This window comes from Myotis myotis, unplaced genomic scaffold, assembly GCF_014108235.1.
Source record: "Myotis myotis isolate mMyoMyo1 unplaced genomic scaffold, mMyoMyo1.p scaffold_m19_p_4, whole genome shotgun sequence".
Lineage (NCBI taxonomy): Eukaryota > Metazoa > Chordata > Mammalia > Chiroptera > Vespertilionidae > Myotis > Myotis myotis.
In genome coordinates this window covers 51,080,859-51,099,803 of record NW_023416346.1, presented here as the reverse complement: position 1 = coordinate 51,099,803, position 18,945 = coordinate 51,080,859, and the positions used below count along the sequence as shown (strand labels likewise).

At 41.7% G+C, this 18,945-nt stretch overlaps 1 protein-coding gene across 10 annotated transcripts in view; it reads left to right on the top strand.

Moving 5' to 3' along the window:
• Positions 1-18,945, top strand: part of TMEM164 (transmembrane protein 164) — a 213,860-nt gene that overhangs the window by 11,382 nt on the left and 183,533 nt on the right. The window contains exon 2 of one of the 10 annotated variants that reach the window (XM_036305177.1): positions 18,753-18,807. The exons of the other annotated variants lie outside the window; for them this stretch is intronic. Within the exon in view, the coding sequence (XP_036161070.1) occupies positions 18,763-18,807 (45 nt within the window). The 5' untranslated portion in view covers positions 18,753-18,762. The remainder of the gene's footprint in view (positions 1-18,752; positions 18,808-18,945) is intronic. 10 annotated transcript variants of the gene reach the window in all.

The following is an 18,945-nucleotide window of genomic DNA, read 5'->3' as shown; positions in this document are numbered from 1 at the left end:
TTCAAGGCAGCAGTGACACACTGGATAAGAGTTCAGACACTAGGATGGGAAAGGCATGGGTTTAAATCCTACAACTGGCTGTGTAACCCTGGGCAACTTACTTAACCTCTCTAAGCCTAAGTTTCCATAATTGTAAAATGGAATAATAATCACATCTATCCTAAAGCACTGTTGTGAGGATTAAATTAAAAATACTAAGAAAGCACTTAAGATAGTATCTGGCACATAGTAAACATTCAATAAATTTTAGCTGTGATGATGGTGATAATGATGATGACCATCATCAGTATTATGGTGGTGGCTGCTGCTGTGAGCTTGGGTGCTTGGTGTTGGTTTAAGATAATAGATATTAGATACAGGAAGGCAGTTTTAGCAACCTCACCTGAGAAAAGCTGCCCTGGCATCTTTGTTTCATGCAGTGGGCAAAAATGTTGGTTCTATGAAGTTGGCACCCAAGTAATCTCTATAGGGCAGGGCAGCTTGGCTGTTTGAGACCTAAGGACAGTTTTGTAATTTGAAAGTCACTTTAAATTGCGCAGCCCTAGCTGAAGTATTTGGGGGATGGCTCTCACTGGGTGGAAGGTTGGCTTTCCAGGGACCTCTTGGCCTAATTATTGCTGCTTTTCATCAATGGACCGGCTCCATGGTGCAAGCTATCTTGAGATTGGTAGCCTAGGAAACCAGTGAGCCCATGACAGAAGTATGAAATGAGTGGTTTGGGGTTGCGTGGACAGAGACAGTTACGTGGATTTATTTTTTACATTTTCATTATATTTCACTTGCTTGAGGGGAGTGCAACTTTCCCAAGTGCCACCTGTTACCAGAGTTAGGTAATTATTAGAGGAGAAGGGCTGCTCCCAGAGCTCCTAGGAGAAAGGAGGGTTTTAAGTACACCCGTATCTTTGCTGAAGGAGAAGCACAGTGGTGGAAAATGTGCTCCTCGAGAGAGATTCCAATGTGCTTTGACTTACATCAGGAAATGGACAGAAAACAGACAATTATTCGTATGTCTCCAGGGTATGGGAAACCTCCCTCATTTTCAAGACCAGCTTCTCTCTTTCAGAGTTGACCTAATCCACCAGGCACTAGAGCAGCGGTTCTCAACCTGTGGGTCGCGACCCCTTTGGGGGTCGAACGACCCTTTCACAGGGGTCGCCTAAGACCATCGGAAAACACATATATAATTACATATTGTTTTTGTGATTAATCACTATACTTTAATTATGTTCAATTTGTAACAATGAAAATACATCCTGCGTATCAGATATCTACATTATGATTCATAACAGTAGCAAAATTAGTTATGAAGTAGCAAAGAAAATAATTTTAAGGTTGGGGGTCACCACAACATGAGGAACTGTATTAAAGGGTCACGGCATTAGGAAGGTTGAGAACCACTGTACTAGAGGAAGGCACCCTGTATGTGCAGCCTCCCAGGGCTGAGGCCTTGTCATGTGACTTTACAGCCTTGGGGCCCTGAGTGTCCCTTCCCATCAAGACCATTGCAAGGCCTCCGTGCATATTCCCAAGCATGGTGAGTAAATCCGCAACTCCATAGTCTCAAAGTTGAGAGAAATGAGAAGACTAAGGTCATGTTTTCTGTAATGATTCTGGTTCCCTGGGACGAGCTGGCTTGGAGGGTACTTATAAAACAAACAGTAACCCAAAGAAACTACAACCTTTACAAGTTTGCCATAGAAGGTCACTGTTCCGAGAGACCTAGGGGAGATTGTAACAAAGGATCTTCTTCATATCACCACTTGCTCCTTGTCAATTTGCATTTGTTAAGAGTTTTCTTTTTTAAGTTCTAGGCACTTGAGAGTGTACATGCCTATTGTTGCACTTTATTCTCTGCACCCTGCAGGAATGTGGCTGAGGGTCATGTGCTTAAGTGTCTCATTATCATTATCATCAGCACTTTTACATCCAACCCCTTGAGCCGCACACCACTGCAGGCTGCTGCTTCATGCAGTCATTTCTCCCTATTTCCTGGCTCCCAGCTCCAAGAGGAATAGCAGGGCACCCTGAATAAAAGGGCTGCTTTTACTTTTGGATTTCTTTCTGGCTGCATGGTAGTCACTACACTTTCCACTTCAGCTTTCCCCAGAATAGTCTTGCAAGCTAACACCAAGCCAAGGTCAAGTTTCTGTGTTTGCTTGTGGGGTTTCTGGCCAGTGAGTGAAGAGAACAGATTAACGCCCCCCTGCCCAAGCCCTGTGGCTGGCTGTCCTCTCTGAGCAGGACTCTCAGGGGGTTGTTGTCTTGGGCAAGGAGGTCAGGGGTAACCTTTAGGCCAAGGCTGCATTAGATTTGTAGAGAAGAATGTGAAGCCTGCCACTGCACGGGGGCTCCTGACTGGTTGTGTGGTGTTTGGCCATACCTCACAGCCAGGCTGTGTTTGCCCAGATGGACACATGTCTAGGATCATCTTCCAAAATTTCTTACTCCCTGCTTTGGGTCTGTCCTGAAAACAATTTGCACAGTTCACTGTGGTTTGCACCTGTTGTTTTTTTATTCCCCTTTTCCATAGTTAGTTTGCAGCAAACTGAGAATTAATCCAGGCTCCTCACACTTCTTTTTTTATGTTTTCATTTCTCTCTTTTTTATATTTTATTGTTTAAAGTATTACATAGCACTCCTTTTCCCCTCATTGACCTCTCGAAGCTGCTCCTATCCCCCTTACATGCCCTCCACACCCTACTGTCTGTGTCCATTGGTTATGCTAATATGCATGCATACAAGTCCTTTGGTTGATTTCTTATTCTCCTTCCCCTGCATTCCCTCTGAGGTTGGACAGTCTGTTAGATGCTTCTATGACTCTGGCTCTATTTTTGTTCATCAGTTTATGTTGATCATTATATTCTACATATAAGTGAGATCATGTGATATTTATCTTTCTCCTACTGGCTAATTTCGCTTAGCGTAATGCTCTCCAGGTCCATCCATGCTGTTCCAAATGGTAAGAGTTCCCTTTTTTACAGCAGCATAGTATTCCATTGTGTAGATGTACCAGAGTTTTTTAATCCACTCATCTGCTGATGGGCACTTAGCCTGTTTCCAAATCTTACCTATTGTAAATTGTGCTGCTATGAACATAGGGGTGCATATATCCTTTCTGATTGGTGTTTCTGGTTGCTTGGAATATATTCCTAGAAGTGGAATTACTGGGTCAAATGGGAGCTCCATATTTAATTTTTTGAGGAAGCTCTATACTGTTTTCCACAGTGTCTGCACCGGTCTGCATTCCCACCAGCAGTGCATAAGGGTTCCTTTTTCTCCGCATCCTCACCAGCACTTTCCGTTTGTTGATTTGTTGATGATAGCCATTCTAACAGGTGTGAGATGGTACCTCATTGTCGTTTTGATTTGCATCTCTCAGATGATTAGTGACTTTGAGCATGTTTTCATATGTCTCTTGGCCTTGTGTATGTCCTCTTTCGAAAAGTGTCTGTTTAGGTCCTTTGCCCATTTTTGATCGGATTGTTTCTCTTCCTTTTGTTAAGTTGTATGAGTTCCCTGTAAATTTTGGAGATTAACCCTTATGGGAGATAATATTGGTAAATATGTTCTCCCATGCAGTGGGCTTTCTTGTTGTTTTGTTGGTGGTTTCTTTTGTTTTGCAGAAGCTTTTTATTTTGATGTAGTCCCATCTGTTTATTTTCTCCTTAGTTTCCATTGTCCTAGGAGCTGTATCGGTAAAGATATTGCTACGACATATGTCTGATATTTTGCTGCCTATGGATTCTTCTAAGATTTTTATGTTTTCCTGTCTTATGTTTCAGTCCTTTATCCATTTTGAGTTTATTTTTGTGTATGGTGTAAGTTGGTGATCTAGTTTAATTTTTTTGCATATATCTATCCAATTTTCCCAACACCATTTATTGAAGAGACTGTCTTGGCTCCATTGTCTGTTTTTGCCTCCTTTGTCAAATGTTAATTGAGCATAATTGCTTGGTCGATTTCTGGGTTCTCTGTTCTGTTCCATTGGTCTATATGTCTGTTCTTGTGCCAGTACCAGGCAGTTTTGAGAACAGTGGCTTTGTAATATAGCTTGATAATCTGGTATTGTGATCCCTCCTACTTTGTTCTTTTTCTCAAGATTGCTGCGGCTATTTGGGGTCATTTTTTATTCCATATGAATTTTTGGAGAGTTTTTTCTAGGTCTGTGGAATGTGCCATTGGTATCTTAATGGGGAGTGCATTGAATCTATAGATTGCTTTGGGTAGTATGGACAATTTAATGATGTTGATTCTACCAATCCATGAACATGATATGTTCTTCCATTTGTTTATGTCTTCCTCTACCTCTTTTTTCAACATCCTATAGTTTTCTGAGTACAGGTCTTTTAGCTTCTTAGTTAAGTTTATTCCTAGGTATCTTAATTTTTTTGTTGCAATGGTAAATCGGATTGTTTTTTATTTTCTCTTTCTGTGAGTTCATTATTGGTGTATAAAAAGCTATAGCTTTTTGGGTGTAAATTTTGAATCCTGCTACATTGCCAAATTCATTTATTAAGTCTAGTAGTTTTTTGACGGAGTCTTTAGGATTTTCTATGTACAATATCAAGGACAGTTTTACTTCTTCTTTTCCAATTTGGATGCCTTTTATTTCTTCTTCTTGTCTGATCATTCTGTCTAACACTTCCAGTACTATGTCAAACAGGGGTGGTGAAAGTAGGCATCCCTGTCTTGTTCCTGTTCTTAGAGAAAATGGTTTTAGTATTTTTGCCCATTGAGTATGATGTTGGCTGTAGGTTTGTCATATAAGGCTTTTATTATGTTGAGGTATGATCCCTGTACCCATTTTGCTGAGTGTTTTTTATCAGGATAGGGTGTTGGATTTTATCAAATGCTTTTTCTGCATCAATTGATTTGATTATGTGATTTCTGTCTCTCAATTTGTTTATGTGATGTATAATGTATATTGATTTGTGGATACTGTATCAGCCTTACATCCCCAGAATAAATTCCACTTGGTCATGTATGATCTTTCTAATGCAATGCTGGATCCAATTTGCTAGAATTTTGTTGAGGGTTTTAGCATCCATGTTCATCATGGATATTGGCCAGTAATTCTCTTTCTTTGTAGTGTCTTTATCTGGTTTTGGTATTAGGGTAATGCTGGCTTCATAGAAAGAGCTTGGAAGTTTGCCTTCCTCTTGAATTTTTTGGAATAGTCTGAGAAGGATAGGTTTTAGTTCTTTGAATGTTTGGTAAAACTCCCCTGTGAAGTTGTCCATTCCAGGGCTTTTGTTTGCTGGAAGTTTTTTGAATATTATTACTATTTCAATTTCATCAGTAGTTATTGGCCTATTCGGGTTTTTTTTTATTTTAATTTTTCCTGGTTGAGTTTTGGAAGATTGTATTTTTCTAGGAATATGTCCATTTCGTCTAAGTTGTCCAGTTTGTTGGAGTAGAGTTGTTCGTAGTATCCTATATATAATAAAGAGGTAATATGCAAATGGTTGTTACACTGTGATGTGTAATGACCTATCAGCAGGAGGGCAGGGCAGTGAGCTGTAAGCAGCGGAGAGCTACAGGAGGGCGAGGCAGCTACCTATGAGTGGCGGAGTGCTACAGAAGGGTGGGGCAGTGGGCATAGAGCTACAGGAGGGCGGGGCAGCAAGCTACGGGTGGCGGAGAGCTACAAGCGGTGATGGGCTCTGGCCATCTGAGGCAAGTGGCAGCAAGCTACTTGCGCACGAATTCATGCGCAGGGCCACTTGTTTTTTTATAATCTTTTGTATATCTGCGGGATCGGTTGTTACCTTACCCCTTTTATTTCTGATTTTGTTTCTTGGTGGGTATGGCTAGAGGTTTATCAATCTTGTTTATCCATTCAAGGAACCAACTCTTGGTTTTATTGATCTTTTGTTTTTGTTTTTTGTTTTTTAGTCTCTTTGTTGTTTATTTCCTCTCTGATCTTTATTATTTCCTTTCTTCTACTTACTCTGGGCTTTTCTTGTTGCTCTCTTTCTAATTCTTTAAGTTGTAAGGTTAGATAATTTATTACCATTTTTTCTTGTTTTTTGAGGTAGGCCTGTAGAGCTATGTACTTCCCTCTCAGGACTGCTTTCACTGTGTCCCATAGATTTTGGATTGTTGTGTTCTTATTGTCATTAGTTTCCAGGATGCTTTTTATTTCTTCTTTGATCTCTTTGGTAACCCAGTCATTGTTTAATAACATGCTATTTAGCCTCCAAGTGTTTGATTTTTTTCCATTGTTTTTATTGAAGTTGATTTCTAATTTTATGCCATTGTGAACTGAGAAGATGCTTGATATGATTTCTGTCTTCTTTAATTTGAAGAGACTTTGCCTGTGTCCTAATATGTGGTCTATCTTTGAAAATGTCCCATGTGCACTTGAAAAGAGAGCAAAAATATTAGCAAGAAAAGTAAAAAAGGTAAGCGAGAACAGAAAAAGAAGAAAAAGTAAGTAAAAATATATAGGGAGAAAACATCAAAGAACAAACAGATAAACCAAAAAATGCAAAACACAAATACCCAGAAAAAAGGCGGGGGGGTGGGGGAGCGGAATCTGTAGAGGCAGAGCTTATATATAGAAAGTAAGGTTAAGAAGTTGAATGAATAGGGGGAGGACCTCGGTTCAGTATAGAGGTGGTAGAAAGAGAATGAGTGTATAAGAAGAAAAGAAAGAAAAATAAATAAAAATAAGTAAAATGAAAAATAAGATAAAATGACAATAAATAAATAAAAATAGAATGAAGAAAAAATGTGGAAAAAAAGAAAACAAAAAAAACACACAAAGAAAATAAAGAAAAAAATTTCTTTAATAAAAAAGTAAAGCAAAATAAAAACGTGAATTGTCATACGATTCAGCCAAGTTTTAATGCCCCATAGGGGCTGGTTTAATATCCCACTCTTCTGTTTTGTCTGCCACGTCTCAGTGTCCTGTTAGGTAGTCAGCACTGTGTTGAAGTCCAAGCGATCCACCGCTCCTCTGTTTGTGTCTATCTCCACAGCCTTGACTGCAGGCTGGTCGGACCAATCTGCCCACTTAGCCTGTCTGTCTGCTGTCAATCTTAATCTCTCAAGCAGCTGTTTCTGACAAGGCTATAGGTAGAGAGGGTGCTGTATCTCATTCTGGGACTGAAAGGCCTCTCTTTAACCCAGTCCCTGAGGGCTCTTTGGGGTTATTCAGATTTTTTGTGTCCTTTGTACCACTCAGGGTGTAGTCTGGGTGTGCCTATATTAGCTGCCTTGAGATTGCTGGGAGGGGCTGGCTCTTCAGGAGAAAAATGGCTGCTTAGGTCCATGGGTCAGGAATGTCCCAGTGCCTGTCTCCTGGTCATCTTTCCCTGACCCACTCTCCTCCACAGCCTCTCCACAGACTCCACAAGTCCACACCTCCACCTGCACCTCAGCCACAGGTGAGTGTTTGTATTTGAAAGGTCCTATGTGCTGGGTTTAGCGAATAAAAGCAAAGACCAAACAGAGGCAAAACTGCTAGTTTCTCTCCCCCTGGCACTGTGAGTTTGGGCAGTTCTTCAGGCCTCCCCTCTGGACTCAGTCTCTCATGGCTGTGGGTTTAGATCTAGAACCCCCTGCCACCAGGAGCCCTGTGGACTTCCTTTCCATTGTTGGATGTTATGCTTGTCCCCAAGGGACACGGACTTGGTGCTGTGCAGCTTCCTTCTGACCCTCTAGGCTTGGTGGTCTCCCAACTCTCTTCAGCCCAGATCCCTGATCCTATTGTTCTCCAGGCATCCTCTGCCCTTCCCAGCTGCGAATTGTCTCCCCAGCTGTGTATACTTCGCCAGTTCCAGGAGGATGTTATTTGACTTAGTTGCTCCTTCTATCTGCCCTGGGATAAGGCTCGGGACACGTCTGCCTATTTAAATGGCTGACATTTTTTCTCCCCCACACTTCTTTGCTTGTTACCTTCCTTGGAGTTGGGTTCTCACTTTCTAGTCACAACTGTCCATTGACATTAAGGACGGTTGGTGCTGCTGGTCATTTAGGGTCCCATTCGGACCTTTTAAATACTGTAAACCTGAAACAGGGTCAGATGGGGAAAAAATAGTTGGATTTAGGAGGAAAAGTTCACTGTAATTTTTGGTTATATCTACACTTTCTGAAAAGTTAGCAGTAATAAAATTACTTGTAACATTTTGAGCATGCATATATTATGCTCCAAGAACTATGCTTGGTATTTTACCTCATTTGTGGCCTTCCACAAAGGTCATTTTTGTCTAATGTAATTCTTCTTTCTCTTTGTTCTAGCTGATTTCACCTTTGGTTGATTATAGATACTAGATAAAGGATTCTAGAAATACTTTATCGGGTTGTTGGAATAGAGTGATGCCACATCAGAGCTAAAAGAAACCTCAGAGATCATCTAGTTTGACTTCTCCCTCCTTTTTCCAGATGAGCAAACAGACCCAGAGAGGTGAAGTGACTTGCCTAAGGTCACAGCTAGATAGAAGCAGAGCTGGGTCTCCTGACTCTGCAGAGTTCACTGTGTGTCCATAAAACCACACATGGTCTCCTTTCATTCATAATCATTCCAGCGTAAAAGGACCTGGAGTTTTGTCTTGCTCACTAGTAGATAAATAAAAATCTTGTGGTGTGTGTGTTTTTTTAAACATCATTGTCTATTGCAGCCTGGAAAGTGAGCATCTCATGGCTGCAGGCTACCTCTGTATCTGACTGTAATAGCAGCTGCTTTTTCCATGTGTGTTTCTGCTCTTGCTTTTCTTTCACAGAGGAGCCTGAACCCAGTGCTCCCATTGCTGGCTGCTTGCCCTGGGCAGTTAGTCCAGAGAGACATGTGTTCAATGAGCCTGTGTGTAGAGCCATTATGTTTTGCCATGAGATAGTGGAGGTTTGGAAATGGGATCCTTTCAGCTGGGGATATAACTGAGGTCATCACTTCCTTCCTCCAAATAGAAGCCTGCATTAGATCCTAGTGAACAGTTGTATGAGTTTCCAGGGCAAGGGATCAATATCAGAACCCAAGAATTTTATCTATCAGAGGTGACAAAGGCCAAAGAGGAAAAAGGTAAAAATAATCTGCCAGCCCAGTAGGGGAGAGGTCAATTCTTGGTAAAGAATGAGTAGTAATAGAAAGAGCACTAGATTAAGTGCCAGCCAGACCTGGGCCTTGATTATAGGTTTCATCACTGATTAGTTGACAGAACCTAGTTGTTTTGGCTAATCAGGAGCCTCTGTGTGCTCAACCTTCTTATATAATAAGATGTATAGTGTGGTAGTTAAGAGTACAGGCTCTGCAATATCTGGTTGACATCATGGCCCTGTCATTGCTGAGCCAGGAGACCTTGGGAAAATCTCATCACTCTCTGTGCTTTGTTTTCCTCTTTTGAAAAATGAGGTGACAACAGTACCTGCACCTTGTAGGGTTGTTGTCAGCAACAGCACCTGACACATAGTAAGTGGGATATATGTGTTGGCTATTATGATTAAAGATGACACTCTTATTTTGATTACTGTGAAGAACAACAAAATAAAAGTATATTCTGTTGTGGCTGCATTGTATGTGCCCACGTTTTCTACTGGATTCTGTCAACGTGGAAGTGACAATAAAAATAATAAAATGAACATCAAAAATGGCATCAGTCCAAAAAAGTGGTGACAGTGGTTTGTACCATCTGTGCTAGAAAGCCCCACCGTCACACAGGCATTACTGCAAAGAATTCCTCCACATGGGGTTGGAACTGGATATCACATAGCCTGGGTCACATGATAAGACTGGGGGGATGGGACTAACATGGATATTCTTGATAGATTATCAAGTCTCATCTCGAGTCAAGCAAAATGTCATGAGTTCATCAAGCTTTAAGATGTGATCAACCTCCTAATAGAGCTTTAGTTTCTTAAAACATAATATAGCATGTATCCCAATTATGTTATTTGGACATGCTTAATTGTAATTTCCCATTTTAAAAGGCCTACAGATTTGCTGTGATTAAGAATGGTTTCTTAGTGGTGCAAAAAAAAAAAAATAATAAAATAATGAGTGCGAGCTCTGGAGCTAGACTAGCCAGGTTCAAATCCCAGCTCTGCTGCTTTCTAGCTGTGTGGCCTTGGGTAAGTTAATTGATATTAGTGGGCCTGTTTTCTTCCCTGTAAATTGGGGTAATAGTATCTACTTCTCGTGAGAATTAAGTGCATGGCTGCATGTGAAGTATTTATAGTATCTGGTACGTAGTACTTAGTAAATATGGGTTATGGCTGTTATCATCTGTAAGATAGAAATGATCTTTGTTCTTCTGACTCATAGGGTTAAGCATGAGAATCAAGTAAAATAAGGTACGTGAATAGTGAGCTCAAGCTAAATGGGAAGAATAATCTTTCGAGAATGTGGACATCCAAAGCGTTAATTAGCCCATTGTTTCTAGGATCAGATATTCATGGAAATTTCTTTGGTGATCTTGCAAAAAGGAAGAATGGTAAATTTATATGTTACATAAATGCTAAGGCCATCAAGCAATCATATATCATGCCTTTTCCCTTCCAGTGTGCTTGAAAGCCTTGAAGCCATGCATCCCAAGTAAAGTGGTTGAAGGATTTGAAATGTAAAGCAATGATACCCTTTCTTCAGTACTCTTATCTTAGTTAATAACACTACAGTCTATCTACTAACTCAGGTTAAGCCCCTTGAAACCTTGACACATTTCCCTTCCTTCCTTTTCTTCCCTTTCATCATCATAATCTGAGTCATCTTGATTCTGTCATTCATTATGTCCTGTGTCTCTTTTCTTTTTTGATTCCTCTGCCCTAATTCATTTGGTTGTTTATCTTTATCATCATCATCATCATCATCATCATCATCATCATCATCATCAATTATAGCAACCTCCTGAGTGTCCCTTCTTTAATTGTCTTCCTATTCTGACCATTATTTTTACTGCTGCCAAAATGATACTGGTAAAATGCATGTGGGCCATGCCATTCCCTTACTCAAAAAACTTCAATAGCTCCCTAATGCCTTACACCATGTGTATATAAAGTAGGTCCCCAATAACAGTGTTTTATTCAATGTCATTTTGTTGTAACATTGATGAGATGCCATAGGAACTTAACTCTTATTTATATCAGTTAGCCTAGTGTAGCAATGGTTTCCTTATACATTGTTTCATTGCAGTTCTCAGAACCTATCAATGACATTAAGTAACAGTACCTTATGGTGCCCTGGACAACTTTGCTAATCAGTCATATACATGCTTTCCCAGTGAGTCTCCATGTAGGTTCAAAATCTTTCTTGGGATAGCATTTTAGGCAGCTATTCTCAATCACTTGGGAGTTGGCACATAGGCTAGGGCTGGCAAGTAGATCAACCCTTTGAAGCCTGGATTCCTGGTGATAGGATTCAGGATTTTCTATGATCTTGGTCTTAACTTTTCTTTACAGCCTTGTCCTGTAGTACATTCTTCCATAGGTACCATGTACTTCCATGCTCCTCTGGGTTTATATTTTTGTTCATGCTGTACCCTCAGCCAGAAATATTTTTCTTTGATCTTCCTATTGAAATGCTAGTCACCATTCAAGGCTCAGCTCAGATATTCCCTCTTGTGAGGCTTTCTTCAAGCCTTCATGCCAAATTTAGGCACTCATGTTTTAGCATTTTTTTCTGCCTTGTACTATATATCTTCCCAACTCCTTAGACTGTGTGTTCTCTGAATGTTAGTAGCACATCTATAGTTTTAATAATTTTTCTATCCCCACAGAGTCTAATGCGTACTTTATTCCTAACTTAAAAATAATTGAGTGTAGTCCAGGCTCTTTGTTTTTTTTTCAGATGAGGAGACTGAGGCTTAGAGGAAAAAGTCATGAGTTCATTTGGGGGTTTGTTGAGTTTTAGATGTTTGAGACATTGAGGCTAGAATGTCTAGCAGGCAATTGAGGTGTGGCTAGGGCTAGAATAAATGTTGATTGAGGGGCCATTTGTTTAGAGAAGAGAGAGGAGGAGAAGATGAGGACATCATGCAAACTAGGAAAGAGAATGAAGAAAAGTATTCTGTGTACTTTTGGAGGCAGAAAAAAAAAAGACTCAGTGATGCAATTACCCAGGATGTGGAAGAAGACCCAAGAGAGGAAGGAGTTTCAGGAAGCAGGAGCAGGTCCTCTGTGTCATGTGATGCAAAGAGGTTGAGAACAAGGATGACTTGAGAAAAGGCAGTTAGAATTGGCAAGTACACTCTGGGTCCATTGCCAGCCACCCGTCCACTTCTAAATAGTTACCCTGGGAATGTCCGTGTGTGAAGAGTTGTGTGCAAGGAGGTTTTTGGCATCAGAAAGAATGTTTACCAGCAGCAGAAGGGTAAATCTGGCCAGCAAAATATTGTGCAGCTTTTACAAAGGAGGCTGATCTCTGATCTCTGTGTTCACTTTGAAAGATGTTCATGATATATTGCTAAAATTAAAAAAAGTTGCAGAACAATATGTATGATAGAAACCTGTTCTCATAAGAAAGCAAACAAACTGAGCATTTTTGGACACACTGCAAAAGTGTAGAAGAATGTACAGTTGACTCTTGAACAGCATGGATTTGAACTGTGCATGTCCATTTATATGCAGATATTTTTCAACAAAAATGCAGTTGGCCCTCTGTATCCCTGGCTTTTGCATGCATTGATTTAACCAACTGCAGATGGGAAACAGTATTTTTGATCCATGATTGTGAATCTGCAAATTTTCAAGGCCGACTATGTCTATTGTTCTACACCATTTTATATGAGACTTAAGCATCCATGGATTTTGGCATCTTCTGGGGGGCCCTGGAACCAATCCCCCTGTGGATACCAAGGGATGACTGCATTTTGGGGGAGTCAAAAGTTATAGGTGGATTTTTGACTAGGTGGTGGGTTGGTACCTCTAACCCCCATGCTGTTCCAGGGTCAACTGTATACCAAATACTGCTTACGCCTCAGTGATTAGGGGAAGGGACACTCACTTTTTACTTTATACATTTCTGTATTCTTTGAATTTGGTGTAAGTCCACATTTCTTTAGTAATTAAGAAAAATTATTTTTAAATATATTTTTATTGATTTCAGAGAGGAAGGGATAGGGAGAGAGAGAGAAACATCAATGATGAGAAAGAATCATCAATTGGCTGCCTCCTGCATCCCCCTCCTGGGGATTGAGCTCGCAACCCTGGCATGTGCCCTGCCTGGGAATCGAACCCTGACATCCTGGTTTATAGGTCAGTGCTCAACCACTAAGCCACACTGGCCAGGTAAGAAAAAGTATTTTTTTTATTGCTTAAAATATTACAAAAGGTATTACATATGTGTCCTTTTTTTTTTTCCCTGCCCTTGACAATCCCCTGGCCTCCCCTACCCCCCCCAGTGTCTTATGTCCATTGGTTATGCTTATATGCATGCATACAAGTCCTTCAGTTGATCTCTTACCCCCCTCCCTCCTGCCCCCCAACCCTCCCCGGCCTTCCCGTTGCAGTTTGACAGTCTGCTTGAGGCAGTTCTGCTTCTGTATCTATTATTGTTCAAAAGTTTATAATGGTCTTTATTATCCATGAATGAGTGAGATCATGTGGTATTTTTCCTTCACTGCCTGGCTTATTTCACTTAGCATAATGCTCTCCAGTTCCATCCATGCCGTTGCAAATGGTAACAGTTCCTTCTTTTTTACAGCAGCATAGTATTCCATCGTGTAGATGTACCACAGTAAGAAAAAGTATTTTTTAATGAAAGACAAAAAGATGATTGGGAGCCTGGGAGAATAGTTTCAGTAGAAAAGATTCAATGGATGAAGGAAGACAGCTCATAAGAGATCTGGCAACTGAGAACACATGTGTTTGGAGGCTATACTTACAGGAAGGAACCTTACTTCCTGTGTGGCTGATGGATGTTAGGCAGAGGGCATGGAGAGAGGACTGCTTGAATGAGGCAACCACCCTATGCTCAGGAAGTTCAGCTGAAAGGGGATAGGATAAGTAGAAGGGGAAGGAAGTGGCCAAGAGGCAGAGGAAGTGCAGGGGGAAGGGGGGCAGGACTGGCTGGGTGGTGAGCTGCAGAGGGAGTGGGGAGCACTTATAGCTGTAAGGAAAAATCAGTATGAGGCAGTTGAGAGCGGACAAATTAAGTATCAGTTTTAGGAGTAGGGAAGCTTCCCCCAAAAGGATGAGATATCAGGTCAATTAAGCCTCCAATAAATGGAATGGCTGGGGCATAGGTTGGACTACCTAATTGCCTTCCCTATATGAGGGCTAAGGAAGCCCCTTTTATTTAAGTTTTAGTTTCCCAAACTGTTTTGGCAGTGGCAGACTTGTCTTAATGGCTCAAAGATTAGTCTCGTGAGTGACCAAATGGAATTGTGTCTCTTGTAGGCCTCTGAGTTGTCTGCTGGGCCTGTCACTAAGTTTAGAACTAGAAGTGGAGGTGGAGAAGGTGGAGGACAGGAGTCCTCAACCCTGGCTGCACCTTACAGTCACTAAGGAATCATTTAAAAAATACTGATGTCACCCTGACCAGTGTGCTCAGTGGTTAGAACATCAGCCTGCACACCAAAGGGTTTCAGGTTTGATTCCCAGTCAAGGGCATGTATCTGGGTTACAGATTTGATCCCCAGCCCCCAGTCAGGGCACGTGCTGGAGGCAACCAGTCAATGATGTGTCTCTATCACATTGATGTTTCTCTCTCTCTCTCTTCTATCTCCCTTCCCCTTCCCTGCTCCTTCCCACTCTCTCTGAAATCAATGGAAAAGATATCTATACTAATAAAAGGGTAATATGCAAATTTGTCAGGACACCCTCACATAATGACTGAACCTCAGGCTGCATGGGGCGACAAGGCCAACAGAGGGGTTAGTGAGGGATGACCAAATGATTGAACAGCAGGCAGCATGGGGCGACCAGGCCGGCAGGGAGGGGGCAGTTAGGGGTGACCAGGCTGGCAGGAGAGGGGCGGTTGGGGGGACAGCCAAGCTGGCAGGGGGGGCAGTTAGGGGTGATCAGGCCATCAGGCAGAGGCGGTTAGGGGTGATCAGGCTGGCGGGGGGGGGGAATTAGGGGTGATCAGGCAGGCAAGCAGGTGAGCAGTTAGGAGCCAGTGGTCCCGGATTGTGAGAGGGATGTCTGACAGTTGGATATCCCCCGAGGGGTCCCGGATTAGAGAGGATGCAGGCTGGGCTGAGGGGAACCCCCTCCATGCACGAATTTTGTGCACTGGGCCTCTAGTCCTATTATAAAACTAATGTCTGTTTCCTCCACTCCATTCTTATACAGTTGTCTTGATGGGGGCCTGGGCATCAACATTTTGTAAAACTCCTCAAGTGATTCAAATGTGCAATCAGGATTAGGAACCACTAGTATAGAAGGCTGCATTAAATGTGTTCTAAGCCTAAACTGGCCCTTGGAAGGTCGTGTGTGTGTGTGTGTGTTGTACAGTATCTCCACACAGGTACTTCCTCCTCTGCATTTCCAAAGCCTTTGGGTTGGTGATTATTAGTGAAGTGCTCATCTCATTGCATGCTGGTTAGTTGCTAGTCTTTCGGGAGAGATCTGAGATCTAAGATGTAATAGCAACGGTACTTAGTGAACCTCACACCATGCTAGGTTAACTGACTCACCCTGACTCATACAGCTTGTAGGATGGATGCCAGCAGTAGGCCCAGTCTGTCCCTTTTCCAGTAGAGAACAGAGCTCCTGGCACCTAGGTATTGAATCATTGTCACATGAAATGACAAGGAGCTTTTTTTTATGCAGTGTTTTTTTTTTTTTTAATTAAAAGGTCAAGAATGGCAAAATCTGACATACTCGAAAAGTCTGGTGGGAGAGAGATTCCAGGAGAACTGCCAGGCATGTGAAAAGCTTATGATAAGCCAGGCCCTGTGCAGTGAATCTCTATAATGCAACATTTATTATGCAATTACTCCAGGCCTAGCATCATTCTAGGGACTGTGAGATACAAAAGGAATATCAGGTATGGTTTCTGCTCCCCAAGGAGCTTATTATCGAGGCTCATTTATAGTCTTATTACTGCATTTTTTTGGTGGCATTTTATCTGCAGAACTTATAACAGGAAAATGCTGGAGGTCAGCAGACTTTCTGAGTTCCTGTAGTTCAAAGCCCTTCATTTTGCAGTGAGGGAGAGAAGCCCAGAGTGGGAAGCTACTTGCCCAAGGTCACACCACTGGGACTGGCAGAGCCAAGGCTGGCAGGCCAGGCTGCTTCCCTTTGAGGTCCTATTACACTCTTCTGTAGATCAGCTGAAGGACAAGGGAACCTAACTGTTCATGTTGAAAATTTAATAAAAATTCAATTTTGTACTTTATGCTTCGAGGCTTCCTGATGGTGGAAGGAGGGCGGTTTGAATTTTAGTCTTTCTGAAAACCTTGCCTGTGGAACGCCAGCACTGGTCACCACTGGAATTATAACTCAGTCTCAAGAGGCATAAAGATGGCTAATTTTTCCTTGACTGAAACAGCCATTGACTCTAGACCCGCAGTGTTTAATTATGGTACCTTTCTACTTTTTCTAAGGGTCTTTCTCAAGCTTAGAGTGTTTTTGAATTTTCTGCCTCAGTCACTTCTTTAAAAAAAACATTGTGAAACTTACTGTAAAGACAGGAAGTACCTGGACTTAGGTGTGGGCCTGAGAATTTGTGCAGTGGGGTGGGTTTCTAGTGGTGCCAGCATAGGCTGGTCGTTTTAACTCTGTTCCCTGTCAGTTCCCAAGTCAAAAATTCAGTTCCAAGTCTGAGGATTTCTCTGAAGAGTCAGGTATAATTCAAGGTAGAGATACTGGGTTACTCTTCCCAGAGCCCTTGCCCTACAGAGACAGGATTAGGGACAGCTCTGCCTTTCGGTTTGCCAGGTTGTATTACTAGTCACTCCTAATATTTAGAACAGTTACCATGTGCCAGGCACCCTGTGGGATCGACACTGTTATTGGCATTCCCATTTTACAGATGAGGATAAGAAGATTTAGATAGGGTAAGTACCATGCTCAATGTCTCACAGTGAGAAAGTGGCCAAGCTGATATGGACATTCAGATCCAGCATTGTTAACTACTAGGCTAATTTGGGTTAGAGTTCTGCATGCAGTTCTTTTTCACTGTGGAGCAGACTGTGTCAAGAGACATGCCGGTCACCAGCACTGATGAGTTCCCTTTCATCCTCTGGGATTCATTTTCTGCATCTATAAACGAGAGATTTGGATTAGATGGTGTCTGAGATCCCTTCTACCTCTGACATTTTCTGACACTTTGGTTCATTTCTCACTTCCTGGCAGAATAGAAAAGTCAGAGAGCTGGAGGAGGGACCAAAGGCATCAATGAAAGGCAAAGGTGGGGAGAAGCTAACGCTGCTCCCAGGAGTTTTCTGGATGTTTCAATTTACCTCAAATGGCTTTACCATGTTTAGACAGTTACACATTGTTTCTGTTTTCCCTCAGAAATTTATAAAGGAATGGAGTTTCTTTTCAGTTAGCTCCTTACCCATATTAGAAATACTTGCTTTCTTGTCCTAGCTGGTTTGGCTCAGTGTATGGAGGATCAGCCCACGGATTGAAGGGTCCTGGGTTCGATTCCAGTCAAGGTCACATACCTCAGTTGCAGGCTCAATCCCTGACCGTAGTTGGGGCACATGCAGGAGGTCTCTCTCAATGTTTCTTTTTCTCTGTCTCTCCCCCTCCCTTCAACTCTAAAAATCAAGGGAAAAATATCCTCTGGTGAGGAGTAACAAAAACATTCTTTCTTAAAGTGGCTGTTATTTACTTTCAGGCTTTGTAGTCTCAAAAAGTATTTCTAAAGATCAAATAAAGATAGGAAGGTAACAGGCTACTTAAATATAGGATGCTCATATTTTATTGCTATAGGTTAGAATGACTAGAATTGATGTTCTATTTTGCAAGAGGGCTTAAATCTAAACAGTAAGTTGTACGTACAGTGTTTATCTCCCCTCAGAGTTTAAGAACAGGTATATACATAATTTGATTTAGTCTAGTTTACATTTTAGTAGTCTGTTTGTCATAAAAAAGCAACTTATTACACTTAAGGTTAATAATCTGTTAAATCTATGTGGTGCTACAGTTAGATTACTAGCTTTAATCTTAAAAATATTTGTACGTGATTGTTGGGGTGTGTATATTCTTCAAACTAGAGGCCCTTATTTTGTATGGCATGTATATCAGCTTGTATCATGCAGGGCTCTTGGGGCTGCCCCTAAAGCCAGGCTCTTGTCTCTTCTGCCCATTCAGATTAGTTACTACCAGTAGGAGGAACAAAATCATTGACCTGGGGACAGGAAGGGGACGCCCTGACAGGTGGGCTATGATGGCAGCAATGGGTGGCACATAGTACTGTACAGGTATTAGCCTCCTGTTCACCAGTTCCAGATTAAAGCCTTGGGATACTCATCATTTATGAGTCACCAAGTCAGTTTGCCCAGCAGTGTTGCCGCACAGCAGGAGTTAAAATCCTGGTGGTATCAAAACCCAAGAAGAACATCCTTTCTTTAAAAAAATTTTTTTAATTGATTTTTAGAGAGAGGGAGGGAGATGGAGAGAGAGAGAGAAACATTGATGTGAGAGCAGAACATTGATTGATTGGCTGCCTCTTGCACACACTCTACTGGGGGGATTGATCCTGCAACCCTAGCATGTGCCCTGACCAGGAGTTGAACCAGCAACCTTTCAGTGCAAGAAACAACACCCAAGCAACTGAGCCACACTGGTTAGGGCTGAACATCCTGTTCTTTAGCTACCAATCCTGTACCACAACCTGATTTTATCTTATTTTCACCTGGGTCTAGGTAAGCCCGTATGAGTGTATGCTGTGACCATGAATATCCTGGATTTAAGAAAACAGTGAGTGAATTGAGGCCACACAGTGGCAGTAGTCTTGTGGGATTTTTAAAATTATTGCTCAGTCATTCGATGAAATGGCACCAGCATTTTATCTGGCTATATCGCAAGCACTAATTTGGATATCCTGCTGGTTTTCTG